This window comes from Leptidea sinapis, chromosome 29 (assembly GCF_905404315.1).
Source record: "Leptidea sinapis chromosome 29, ilLepSina1.1, whole genome shotgun sequence".
Lineage (NCBI taxonomy): Eukaryota > Metazoa > Arthropoda > Insecta > Lepidoptera > Pieridae > Leptidea > Leptidea sinapis.
The window spans coordinates 1,292,815-1,307,136 of record NC_066293.1 but is presented as its reverse complement, the minus strand read 5'-3'; the positions used below and the strand labels follow the sequence as shown (position 1 = coordinate 1,307,136).

At 62.7% G+C, this 14,322-nt stretch overlaps 1 protein-coding gene across 1 annotated transcript in view; it reads right to left on the bottom strand.

The window, feature by feature from the left end:
* The window catches only part of LOC126973219 (bromodomain and WD repeat-containing protein 1), a 59,085-nt gene that overhangs the window by 41,702 nt on the left and 3,061 nt on the right, over positions 1-14,322 (bottom strand). The window contains exons 5-7 of the mRNA XM_050820404.1: positions 14,033-14,237; positions 12,753-12,952; positions 9,945-10,160 (exon numbers count right to left, since the gene is read on the bottom strand). Coding sequence (XP_050676361.1) covers positions 9,945-10,160; positions 12,753-12,952; positions 14,033-14,237 — 621 coding nt within the window. The remainder of the gene's footprint in view (positions 1-9,944; positions 10,161-12,752; positions 12,953-14,032; positions 14,238-14,322) is intronic.

Genomic DNA, 14,322 nt, shown 5'->3' with positions numbered 1-14,322 from the left:
GGTCCCACACCCTCACCAGCCGCTCCACCGAGCGACACGCTACATACCGTCTGCGTGCAGGCGACAGGTCTCACCGAGGTGATGGTGCCGGCGTGCGCGTGCAGCACGGCGCGCGGCGCCCCGCTGGCCAGGTCCCACACCCTCACCAGCCGCTCCACCGAGCGACACGCTACATACCGTCTGCGTGCAGGCGACAGGTCTCACCGAGGTGATGGTGCCGGCGTGCGCGTGCAGCACGGCGCGCGGCGCCCCGCTGGCCAGGTCCCACACCCTCACCAGCCGCTCCACCGAGCGACACGCTACATACCGTCTGCGTGCAGGCGACAGGTCTCACCGAGGTGATGGTGCCGGCGTGCGCGTGCAGCACGGCGCGCGGCGCCCCGCTGGCCAGGTCCCACACCCTCACCAGCCGCTCCACCGAGCGACACGCTACATACCGTCTGCGTGCAGGCGACAGGTCTCACCGAGGTGATGGTGCCGGCGTGCGCGTGCAGCACGGCGCGCGGCGCCCCGCTGGCCAGGTCCCACACCCTCACCAGCCGCTCCACCGAGCGACACGCTACATACCGTCTGCGTGCAGGCGACAGGTCTCACCGAGGTGATGGTGCCGGCGTGCGCGTGCAGCACGGCGCGCGGCGCCCCGCTGGCCAGGTCCCACACCCTCACCAGCCGCTCCACCGAGCGACACGCTACATACCGTCTGCGTGCAGGCGACAGGTCTCACCGAGGTGATGGTGCCGGCGTGCGCGTGCAGCACGGCGCGCGGCGCCCCGCTGGCCAGGTCCCACACCCTCACCAGCCGCTCCACCGAGCGACACGCTACATACCGTCTGCGTGCAGGCGACAGGTCTCACCGAGGTGATGGTGCCGGCGTGCGCGTGCAGCACGGCGCGCGGCGCCCCGCTGGCCAGGTCCCACACCCTCACCAGCCGCTCCACCGAGCGACACGCTACATACCGTCTGCGTGCAGGCGACAGGTCTCACCGAGGTGATGGTGCCGGCGTGCGCGTGCAGCACGGCGCGCGGCGCCCCGCTGGCCAGGTCCCACACCCTCACCAGCCGCTCCACCGAGCGACACGCTACATACCGTCTGCGTGCAGGCGACAGGTCTCACCGAGGTGATGGTGCCGGCGTGCGCGTGCAGCACGGCGCGCGGCGCCCCGCTGGCCAGGTCCCACACCCTCACCAGCCGCTCCACCGAGCGACACGCTACATACCGTCTGCGTGCAGGCGACAGGTCTCACCGAGGTGATGGTGCCGGCGTGCGCGTGCAGCACGGCGCGCGGCGCCCCGCTGGCCAGGTCCCACACCCTCACCAGCCGCTCCACCGAGCGACACGCTACATACCGTCTGCGTGCAGGCGACAGGTCTCACCGAGGTGATGGTGCCGGCGTGCGCGTGCAGCACGGCGCGCGGCGCCCCGCTGGCCAGGTCCCACACCCTCACCAGCCGCTCCACCGAGCGACACGCTACATACCGTCTGCGTGCAGGCGACAGGTCTCACCGAGGTGATGGTGCCGGCGTGCGCGTGCAGCACGGCGCGCGGCGCCCCGCTGGCCAGGTCCCACACCCTCACCAGCCGCTCCACCGAGCGACACGCTACATACCGTCTGCGTGCAGGCGACAGGTCTCACCGAGGTGATGGTGCCGGCGTGCGCGTGCAGCACGGCGCGCGGCGCCCCGCTGGCCAGGTCCCACACCCTCACCAGCCGCTCCACCGAGCGACACGCTACATACCGTCTGCGTGCAGGCGACAGGTCTCACCGAGGTGATGGTGCCGGCGTGCGCGTGCAGCACGGCGCGCGGCGCCCCGCTGGCCAGGTCCCACACCCTCACCAGCCGCTCCACCGAGCGACACGCTACATACCGTCTGCGTGCAGGCGACAGGTCTCACCGAGGTGATGGTGCCGGCGTGCGCGTGCAGCACGGCGCGCGGCGCCCCGCTGGCCAGGTCCCACACCCTCACCAGCCGCTCCACCGAGCGACACGCTACATACCGTCTGCGTGCAGGCGACAGGTCTCACCGAGGTGATGGTGCCGGCGTGCGGCGCCCCGCTGGCCAGGTCCCACACCCTCACCAGCCGCTCCACCGAGCGACACGCTACATACCGTCTGCGTGCAGGCGACAGGTCTCACCGAGGTGATGGTGCCGGCGTGCGCGTGCAGCACGGCGCGCGGCGCCCCGCTGGCCAGGTCCCACACCCTCACCAGCCGCTCCACCGAGCGACACGCTACATACCGTCTGCGTGCAGGCGACAGGTCTCACCGAGGTGATGGTGCCGGCGTGCGGCGCCCCGCTGGCCAGGTCCCACACCCTCACCAGCCGCTCCACCGAGCGACACGCTACATACCGTCTGCGTGCAGGCGACAGGTCTCACCGAGGTGATGGTGCCGGCGTGCGCGTGCAGCACGGCGCGCGGCGCCCCGCTGGCCAGGTCCCACACCCTCACCAGCCGCTCCACCGAGCGACACGCTACATACCGTCTGCGTGCAGGCGACAGGTCTCACCGAGGTGATGGTGCCGGCGTGCGCGTGCAGCACGGCGCGCGGCGCCCCGCTGGCCAGGTCCCACACCCTCACCAGCCGCTCCACCGAGCGACACGCTACATACCGTCTGCGTGCAGGCGACAGGTCTCACCGAGGTGATGGTGCCGGCGTGCGCGTGCAGCACGGCGCGCGGCGCCCCGCTGGCCAGGTCCCACACCCTCACCAGCCGCTCCACCGAGCGACACGCTACATACCGTCTGCGTGCAGGCGACAGGTCTCACCGAGGTGATGGTGCCGGCGTGCGCGTGCAGCACGGCGCGCGGCGCCCCGCTGGCCAGGTCCCACACCCTCACCAGCCGCTCCACCGAGCGACACGCTACATACCGTCTGCGTGCAGGCGACAGGTCTCACCGAGGTGATGGTGCCGGCGTGCGCGTGCAGCACGGCGCGCGGCGCCCCGCTGGCCAGGTCCCACACCCTCACCAGCCGCTCCACCGAGCGACACGCTACATACCGTCTGCGTGCAGGCGACAGGTCTCACCGAGGTGATGGTGCCGGCGTGCGCGTGCAGCACGGCGCGCGGCGCCCCGCTGGCCAGGTCCCACACCCTCACCAGCCGCTCCACCGAGCGACACGCTACATACCGTCTGCGTGCAGGCGACAGGTCTCACCGAGGTGATGGTGCCGGCGTGCGGCGCCCCGCTGGCCAGGTCCCACACCCTCACCAGCCGCTCCACCGAGCGACACGCTACATACCGTCTGCGTGCAGGCGACAGGTCTCACCGAGGTGATGGTGCCGGCGTGCGGCGCCCCGCTGGCCAGGTCCCACACCCTCACCAGCCGCTCCACCGAGCGACACGCTACATACCGTCTGCGTGCAGGCGACAGGTCTCACCGAGGTGATGGTGCCGGCGTGCGCGTGCAGCACGGCGCGCGGCGCCCCGCTGGCCAGGTCCCACACCCTCACCAGCCGCTCCACCGAGCGACACGCTACATACCGTCTGCGTGCAGGCGACAGGTCTCACCGAGGTGATGGTGCCGGCGTGCGCGTGCAGCACGGCGCGCGGCGCCCCGCTGGCCAGGTCCCACACCCTCACCAGCCGCTCCACCGAGCGACACGCTACATACCGTCTGCGTGCAGGCGACAGGTCTCACCGAGGTGATGGTGCCGGCGTGCGCGTGCAGCACGGCGCGCGGCGCCCCGCTGGCCAGGTCCCACACCCTCACCAGCCGCTCCACCGAGCGACACGCTACATACCGTCTGCGTGCAGGCGACAGGTCTCACCGAGGTGATGGTGCCGGCGTGCGCGTGCAGCACGGCGCGCGGCGCCCCGCTGGCCAGGTCCCACACCCTCACCAGCCGCTCCACCGAGCGACACGCTACATACCGTCTGCGTGCAGGCGACAGGTCTCACCGAGGTGATGGTGCCGGCGTGCGCGTGCAGCACGGCGCGCGGCGCCCCGCTGGCCAGGTCCCACACCCTCACCAGCCGCTCCACCGAGCGACACGCTACATACCGTCTGCGTGCAGGCGACAGGTCTCACCGAGGTGATGGTGCCGGCGTGCGCGTGCAGCACGGCGCGCGGCGCCCCGCTGGCCAGGTCCCACACCCTCACCAGCCGCTCCACCGAGCGACACGCTACATACCGTCTGCGTGCAGGCGACAGGTCTCACCGAGGTGATGGTGCCGGCGTGCGGCGCCCCGCTGGCCAGGTCCCACACCCTCACCAGCCGCTCCACCGAGCGACACGCTACATACCGTCTGCGTGCAGGCGACAGGTCTCACCGAGGTGATGGTGCCGGCGTGCGGCGCCCCGCTGGCCAGGTCCCACACCCTCACCAGCCGCTCCACCGAGCGACACGCTACATACCGTCTGCGTGCAGGCGACAGGTCTCACCGAGGTGATGGTGCCGGCGTGCGCGTGCAGCACGGCGCGCGGCGCCCCGCTGGCCAGGTCCCACACCCTCACCAGCCGCTCCACCGAGCGACACGCTACATACCGTCTGCGTGCAGGCGACAGGTCTCACCGAGGTGATGGTGCCGGCGTGCGCGTGCAGCACGGCGCGCGGCGCCCCGCTGGCCAGGTCCCACACCCTCACCAGCCGCTCCACCGAGCGACACGCTACATACCGTCTGCGTGCAGGCGACAGGTCTCACCGAGGTGATGGTGCCGGCGTGCGCGTGCAGCACGGCGCGCGGCGCCCCGCTGGCCAGGTCCCACACCCTCACCAGCCGCTCCACCGAGCGACACGCTACATACCGTCTGCGTGCAGGCGACAGGTCTCACCGAGGTGATGGTGCCGGCGTGCGCGTGCAGCACGGCGCGCGGCGCCCCGCTGGCCAGGTCCCACACCCTCACCAGCCGCTCCACCGAGCGACACGCTACATACCGTCTGCGTGCAGGCGACAGGTCTCACCGAGGTGATGGTGCCGGCGTGCGCGTGCAGCACGGCGCGCGGCGCCCCGCTGGCCAGGTCCCACACCCTCACCAGCCGCTCCACCGAGCGACACGCTACATACCGTCTGCGTGCAGGCGACAGGTCTCACCGAGGTGATGGTGCCGGCGTGCGCGTGCAGCACGGCGCGCGGCGCCCCGCTGGCCAGGTCCCACACCCTCACCAGCCGCTCCACCGAGCGACACGCTACATACCGTCTGCGTGCAGGCGACAGGTCTCACCGAGGTGATGGTGCCGGCGTGCGGCGCCCCGCTGGCCAGGTCCCACACCCTCACCAGCCGCTCCACCGAGCGACACGCTACATACCGTCTGCGTGCAGGCGACAGGTCTCACCGAGGTGATGGTGCCGGCGTGCGCGTGCAGCACGGCGCGCGGCGCCCCGCTGGCCAGGTCCCACACCCTCACCAGCCGCTCCACCGAGCGACACGCTACATACCGTCTGCGTGCAGGCGACAGGTCTCACCGAGGTGATGGTGCCGGCGTGCGGCGCCCCGCTGGCCAGGTCCCACACCCTCACCAGCCGCTCCACCGAGCGACACGCTACATACCGTCTGCGTGCAGGCGACAGGTTTCACCGAGGTGATGGTGCCGGCGTGCGCGTGCAGCACGGCGCGCGGCGCCCCGCTGGCCAGGTCCCACACCCTCACCAGCCGCTCCACCGAGCGACACGCTACATACCGTCTGCGTGCAGGCGACAGGTCTCACCGAGGTGATGGTGCCGGCGTGCGGCGCCCCGCTGGCCAGGTCCCACACCCTCACCAGCCGCTCCACCGAGCGACACGCTACATACCGTCTGCGTGCAGGCGACAGGTCTCACCGAGGTGATGGTGCCGGCGTGCGCGTGCAGCACGGCGCGCGGCGCCCCGCTGGCCAGGTCCCACACCCTCACCAGCCGCTCCACCGAGCGACACGCTACATACCGTCTGCGTGCAGGCGACAGGTCTCACCGAGGTGATGGTGCCGGCGTGCGCGTGCAGCACGGCGCGCGGCGCCCCGCTGGCCAGGTCCCACACCCTCACCAGCCGCTCCACCGAGCGACACGCTACATACCGTCTGCGTGCAGGCGACAGGTCTCACCGAGGTGATGGTGCCGGCGTGCGCGTGCAGCACGGCGCGCGGCGCCCCGCTGGCCAGGTCCCACACCCTCACCAGCCGCTCCACCGAGCGACACGCTACATACCGTCTGCGTGCAGGCGACAGGTCTCACCGAGGTGATGGTGCCGGCGTGCGGCGCCCCGCTGGCCAGGTCCCACACCCTCACCAGCCGCTCCACCGAGCGACACGCTACATACCGTCTGCGTGCAGGCGACAGGTCTCACCGAGGTGATGGTGCCGGCGTGCGGCGCCCCGCTGGCCAGGTCCCACACCCTCACCAGCCGCTCCACCGAGCGACACGCTACATACCGTCTGCGTGCAGGCGACAGGTCTCACCGAGGTGATGGTGCCGGCGTGCGCGTGCAGCACGGCGCGCGGCGCCCCGCTGGCCAGGTCCCACACCCTCACCAGCCGCTCCACCGAGCGACACGCTACATACCGTCTGCGTGCAGGCGACAGGTATCACCGAGGTGATGGTGCCGGCGTGCGGCGCCCCGCTGGCCAGGTCCCACACCCTCACCAGCCGCTCCACCGAGCGACACGCTACATACCGTCTGCGTGCAGGCGACAGGTCTCACCGAGGTGATGGTGCCGGCGTGCGGCGCCCCGCTGGCCAGGTCCCACACCCTCACCAGCCGCTCCACCGAGCGACACGCTACATACCGTCTGCGTGCAGGCGACAGGTATCACCGAGGTGATGGTGCCGGCGTGCGCGTGCAGCACGGCGCGCGGCGCCCCGCTGGCCAGGTCCCACACCCTCACCAGCCGCTCCACCGAGCGACACGCTACATACCGTCTGCGTGCAGGCGACAGGTCTCACCGAGGTGATGGTGCCGGCGTGCGCGTGCAGCACGGCGCGCGGCGCCCCGCTGGCCAGGTCCCACACCCTCACCAGCCGCTCCACCGAGCGACACGCTACATACCGTCTGCGTGCAGGCGACAGGTCTCACCGAGGTGATGGTGCCGGCGTGCGCGTGCAGCACGGCGCGCGGCGCCCCGCTGGCCAGGTCCCACACCCTCACCAGCCGCTCCACCGAGCGACACGCTACATACCGTCTGCGTGCAGGCGACAGGTCTCACCGAGGTGATGGTGCCGGCGTGCGCGTGCAGCACGGCGCGCGGCGCCCCGCTGGCCAGGTCCCACACCCTCACCAGCCGCTCCACCGAGCGACACGCTACATACCGTCTGCGTGCAGGCGACAGGTCTCACCGAGGTGATGGTGCCGGCGTGCGCGTGCAGCACGGCGCGCGGCGCCCCGCTGGCCAGGTCCCACACCCTCACCAGCCGCTCCACCGAGCGACACGCTACATACCGTCTGCGTGCAGGCGACAGGTCTCACCGAGGTGATGGTGCCGGCGTGCGGCGCCCCGCTGGCCAGGTCCCACACCCTCACCAGCCGCTCCACCGAGCGACACGCTACATACCGTCTGCGTGCAGGCGACAGGTCTCACCGAGGTGATGGTGCCGGCGTGCGCGTGCAGCACGGCGCGCGGCGCCCCGCTGGCCAGGTCCCACACCCTCACCAGCCGCTCCACCGAGCGACACGCTACATACCGTCTGCGTGCAGGCGACAGGTATCACCGAGGTGATGGTGCCGGCGTGCGCGTGCAGCACGGCGCGCGGCGCCCCGCTGGCCAGGTCCCACACCCTCACCAGCCGCTCCACCGAGCGACACGCTACATACCGTCTGCGTGCAGGCGACAGGTCTCACCGAGGTGATGGTGCCGGCGTGCGGCGCCCCGCTGGCCAGGTCCCACACCCTCACCAGCCGCTCCACCGAGCGACACGCTACATACCGTCTGCGTGCAGGCGACAGGTATCACCGAGGTGATGGTGCCGGCGTGCGCGTGCAGCACGGCGCGCGGCGCCCCGCTGGCCAGGTCCCACACCCTCACCAGCCGCTCCACCGAGCGACACGCTACATACCGTCTGCGTGCAGGCGACAGGTCTCACCGAGGTGATGGTGCCGGCGTGCGCGTGCAGCACGGCGCGCGGCGCCCCGCTGGCCAGGTCCCACACCCTCACCAGCCGCTCCACCGAGCGACACGCTACATACCGTCTGCGTGCAGGCGACAGGTCTCACCGAGGTGATGGTGCCGGCGTGCGCGTGCAGCACGGCGCGCGGCGCCCCGCTGGCCAGGTCCCACACCCTCACCAGCCGCTCCACCGAGCGACACGCTACATACCGTCTGCGTGCAGGCGACAGGTCTCACCGAGGTGATGGTGCCGGCGTGCGCGTGCAGCACGGCGCGCGGCGCCCCGCTGGCCAGGTCCCACACCCTCACCAGCCGCTCCACCGAGCGACACGCTACATACCGTCTGCGTGCAGGCGACAGGTCTCACCGAGGTGATGGTGCCGGCGTGCGCGTGCAGCACGGCGCGCGGCGCCCCGCTGGCCAGGTCCCACACCCTCACCAGCCGCTCCACCGAGCGACACGCTACATACCGTCTGCGTGCAGGCGACAGGTCTCACCGAGGTGATGGTGCCGGCGTGCGCGTGCAGCACGGCGCGCGGCGCCCCGCTGGCCAGGTCCCACACCCTCACCAGCCGCTCCACCGAGCGACACGCTACATACCGTCTGCGTGCAGGCGACAGGTCTCACCGAGGTGATGGTGCCGGCGTGCGCGTGCAGCACGGCGCGCGGCGCCCCGCTGGCCAGGTCCCACACCCTCACCAGCCGCTCCACCGAGCGACACGCTACATACCGTCTGCGTGCAGGCGACAGGTCTCACCGAGGTGATGGTGCCGGCGTGCGCGTGCAGCACGGCGCGCGGCGCCCCGCTGGCCAGGTCCCACACCCTCACCAGCCGCTCCACCGAGCGACACGCTACATACCGTCTGCGTGCAGGCGACAGGTCTCACCGAGGTGATGGTGCCGGCGTGCGCGTGCAGCACGGCGCGCGGCGCCCCGCTGGCCAGGTCCCACACCCTCACCAGCCGCTCCACCGAGCGACACGCTACATACCGTCTGCGTGCAGGCGACAGGTCTCACCGAGGTGATGGTGCCGGCGTGCGCGTGCAGCACGGCGCGCGGCGCCCCGCTGGCCAGGTCCCACACCCTCACCAGCCGCTCCACCGAGCGACACGCTACATACCGTCTGCGTGCAGGCGACAGGTCTCACCGAGGTGATGGTGCCGGCGTGCGCGTGCAGCACGGCGCGCGGCGCCCCGCTGGCCAGGTCCCACACCCTCACCAGCCGCTCCACCGAGCGACACGCTACATACCGTCTGCGTGCAGGCGACAGGTCTCACCGAGGTGATGGTGCCGGCGTGCGCGTGCAGCACGGCGCGCGGCGCCCCGCTGGCCAGGTCCCACACCCTCACCAGCCGCTCCACCGAGCGACACGCTACATACCGTCTGCGTGCAGGCGACAGGTCTCACCGAGGTGATGGTGCCGGCGTGCGCGTGCAGCACGGCGCGCGGCGCCCCGCTGGCCAGGTCCCACACCCTCACCAGCCGCTCCACCGAGCGACACGCTACATACCGTCTGCGTGCAGGCGACAGGTCTCACCGAGGTGATGGTGCCGGCGTGCGCGTGCAGCACGGCGCGCGGCGCCCCGCTGGCCAGGTCCCACACCCTCACCAGCCGCTCCACCGAGCGACACGCTACATACCGTCTGCGTGCAGGCGACAGGTCTCACCGAGGTGATGGTGCCGGCGTGCGCGTGCAGCACGGCGCGCGGCGCCCCGCTGGCCAGGTCCCACACCCTCACCAGCCGCTCCACCGAGCGACACGCTACATACCGTCTGCGTGCAGGCGACAGGTCTCACCGAGGTGATGGTGCCGGCGTGCGCGTGCAGCACGGCGCGCGGCGCCCCGCTGGCCAGGTCCCACACCCTCACCAGCCGCTCCACCGAGCGACACGCTACATACCGTCTGCGTGCAGGCGACAGGTCTCACCGAGGTGATGGTGCCGGCGTGCGCGTGCAGCACGGCGCGCGGCGCCCCGCTGGCCAGGTCCCACACCCTCACCAGCCGCTCCACCGAGCCGCACGCCAGCAGCGCGCCGTCACTCGACACGCACACGTCCGTGATCTCCGCACCCGCGCCGCGCAGTGTGCCCAACAGCCGCCCGTCCACGGCGCTCCACACCTTCACCAACAGGTCGTCCGCGCCCTGCCGACAATACGTTTTGAGTTATCTGGAGCGTACATTCTACACGAGGCATCTTTAGGAGATGTTAACTCGCCCAACCGTCTTTTAAACCCTGGTCGCATGAATTGGCGCACTTTGACCGGTCGATTGTTGTGACGTCTTACAGATACGCAACAACGGTGAAGAGACCAAAATAACGCCTAATTCAATGAATTTTCTAAAATGTTTTAAGCTTATAATGGCGTGTGGCCTAGTTCCCCATTATCATTGCATTATAATGACTGTAATAGAGATGCCGATACACGGGCCATGCAGGTTTCTCTCGTTAAATCGGCGAACAATGCTGAAAGAAACTTGTATCTTCTATCAAGCAATCCCTTCATTCGAAGTTCGCGGCATGGTGATAATTGAACCTTGTTCAATTTAAGTAATAGAAGATATTTTTTTTGTTTTCTGCGTTGTGGCAATCTGTTATTTCAAAGAATATTCCACTGTTTTGGCTGCATATTTCTGCTCAAAGAGTCATCGTCGAGAGCCCGAAATTGATGTAAAATTACTTTGCATCAAACTATCCATTTATTGATATCTTTTACTGAGATTTGTGATATCATATCTCTTAAGCCTGGTGAACTGGATGCCACCCTTTCCACTCAAAGACTTGGCTAGCTCGTTAACATAGGTTGTTAGTTTGTCCTGGTATTTCAGGCTAGTTTGGGTTATTTCGTGCCGGACAGTTTTAATGCCGAGGTCTAGGTACATGTATTTATTACTAATACACTGTGGGATACTGAACATGGTTCTTAATGTGTTGTTCTGAAACCTTTCTAGTATTTCGATATTACTATTACTGGCAGTCCCCCACAGCTGTATTCCGTATGTTCATATTGGTTTGAGTATTGTTTTATAAAATTAATAAGCAATTTATTGTTGTCATTTAATTGCGAGTGAGATCCAACTAGCCAATTAAGATTGCGTAGTTTTCCTTCAAGCTGTTTTCTTTTAGTCCAAGTGTGCTTTTGCCATGTCAGTCTCCTGTCTAAGTGCAATCCCAAATACTTTGCGCTATCTTCTTATGGTATTATTTTATTTAACAGGGGGGCAAGTCTCTCTCCTGAGGGTGAATGTTACGTGAGCTGATTTAGTTTCATTTAATTTTATCCTCCATCTTTTAAACCACCGCTCTATATCGTGTAGGTGGGCTTGCAGATTATGTGAAGCAGTTTCTGGATTGGTATGGGTTGACAGCAACGCCGTATTATCAGCATACGTCGCAGTATTGAAGTGTATTTATTTGTTGGTATATCTGCTGTGAAGAGGAGGTACAGGATTGGACCGAGAATGCTACCCTGAGGAACACCAGATTTTATTTCATGGAGGTCTCAGCAGTTCTCATTAATCTTGACTTGAAAACTCCTTTTATTTAGGTATGATTTAAGTATCTGATAAAAGCAGTGTGGAAGCATCTTTTTGAGTTTATACATAAGGTCAGCATGCCACACCTTGTCAAATGCCTGGCTGATATCAAGAAAAACTGTTGAACAGTAAAGCTTGTTTTCTAGACTTCTACTTATAATATCGACTAAACGGTGGACTTACTCGGTGGTACCATGTCTTTCACGGAACCCGAATTGGTGGTTGGGTAGTAGTGTCTTTAGGTGTTCCTTCATTCGGTTGAGGAGAATGCGTTCGAAAAGTTTTCCAGTTACTGGCAGCAAACTGATAGGCCTAAAGGAGTTTGGCTCATGTGCGGGTTTACCTGGCTTTGTAATCATTATTACTTGTGCGATTTTCCACTGTCCTGGAAAATGTTCTAATTTCAGACAGAAGATTGAAGATGTGCACTAGTTTCATGATTCATTTATGCGGGAGTCTTTTCAGAAGAGTTGCGTCGATAAGGTACTAAAACTATTGATGTGGACGACCTTGTGGAAAACATAGATGATGGGAAACTATTTTCAAAAAAAATATTGTATACTTTATTACGTTGATTCTTGAAGTATAAATAACACGGAAAACGAACGAAATGAATTCATAATGTACAAATACTTCAGAGTATTGTATATGTTTCTTTGCAACCATTTGTATTATTCGTCAAAATTAGTTCTCTGGACGCTCGGGAGTGGCGCTTCATACAGGCACAAAAAATTTGCTGTCAAACATATGGAACTGACTGTCCAGTGGTATTTATGCAGGTTAGTGGGTGTGTACCTATATATTAGCTTTTTAAGAAATGTAACTAATCTTTGTATAAATATATAATAAGTATAAAATAAATATCACAGAAAAAATGACTTTCTCAATGATACCACATGTTGCTAATGAAGCGAACACCCTCAATCTATTTAATGAATATAATTATTTTCATTTGAATATACAGGCTGTCTCAAAACTATGCCATATGCTTATGCTAATTCGAGTCCCAATCAGATCAGGAAATTATTTCAAAAGTATGAGTGGAGTAAATTTGTTTTTCAAATTCAAATCTTCTTTCAGTCAAATGTTACATCTACAATATTTAAGGTAGGCTCAATGTGGCATAGCAGTATTATTATAACATCCTGTATACACAAAAGAACACCATTAGCAACCTTGCAGAACGTGTGTAAGTCCCACCGTGATCACATATTTCCCGGTACAGTCGAACACCAGACAGTACACAGCTGACAGATGGCCCAGAGTCCTCCGCTGCAGCTGTAGACCCCGCAGCAGCCTCACCGGGAAGGGCCCCGGGAAGCCCGTGGCTGACACCAGGCCGGCCCCGTTAGCGGGTCCCCGGGGAGTGCCGCCGAGCTCGCGACATAGCAACCGTCGAACTGTGGCAATACACGTGCTTATAAGAGGCATTTATTTTCTCAAATTCCTTTACAATTCTTTTTGATGTCTTTTCTAACACCACCGCCACTTCGGAAACAAATGTCGCTCTGAGAGAGAAGAAGCAGCGCAAGAAACTCTCCCAGCATTCTTTTTTGCGCTCTTTTAAATAAAATATACAATATTGTACTGTCATTGTTATTACTATAAAATAATCAAAATCTAGTCCCAGGCTGTCCGATAGGTAATCAGCTGTGCAGTAGTAGGATCTACGATCTTAATCTTTCTCTCGGTCTTTTGCCCTCTACCTTCCGCCTCACCAACAGTCTTTCGAGACTATCTTCGCTTCTGCGAGAAATATGACGAAATATATGTACGAAATATTTCAGGATTGTTTGTAGGCAAACCTGAGGAAGGAATAATATACATAAAGCGGAGAGCCCATCCGGTAGGTTCTTACATATCTCATACATCAAGTGATGCCAAGTTAATTTGTTAACGTTTGCATCTTTTGAAATTACTCCTCAAACTGATTTGTTAGCGAGCGAAACTCACAGTTCTCTTATTATGTACAAACGTAAGCTGTTCAGGTAGGAACAGGAACCTTCTTCGTGAGTGGGACAGCATAGATTATTGAGGCAGTCTCTTTTGAATGGGTGGTAGTTTTAGACGTTCAATAAGTGATTTTAAATCCTATTTTGAATAAAAATATTTGAATTTGAATTTATTACATAGTTACTGCAGAGGGATTCAGTGAAGTAAAGTAGAATATTTCAGAGTGCTACCCAGAGTGGTTCTGTTTTAAGTTTGTTTGTCATGCGTTTTTACCATTTTTGCCTTTTTCCTGCCGTGGAGCAGAAATGTACAAGCTTTATTGTGTTTCTGTTTGAAAGGTGTCGTAACCAGTGACATTATGGGCTAATGGGAGTTAACATGTTATGTCTCAAAGTGACAATTGTGACAAACAAAACAAGTGATGCGGCTCTGAACACTGGGTTCATCTAGAACCATTAGCGGCACTATTGGCTGGGTGTATCATGTTCCATCATGAATATAAGTATGTGGTATTAACAATAGCTCACCTAACGTATGGTCCTGTTTAAATGTGGCATACTTCGGCTTCACGCGCACCAGGCTCTCGCTAAGCAGCGACAGACGCGCGTCCAGCTGCCGCTCGCTGGTGTCCGCCAGGGCGGGCGTGGTCGAGGGTGCGACTCGTGCGAGCTGCAGTGCTCGCTCGCACACCGCCGCGAGCCGCCGCCATGACACTTCCGGGTAGTGTGCGTTCTGAAAACATTGATCAACTATTTACAGATATGCTCGTAAGGTATACTGTAACTGACATGTACGACCACTGACGTACATAGCCCAG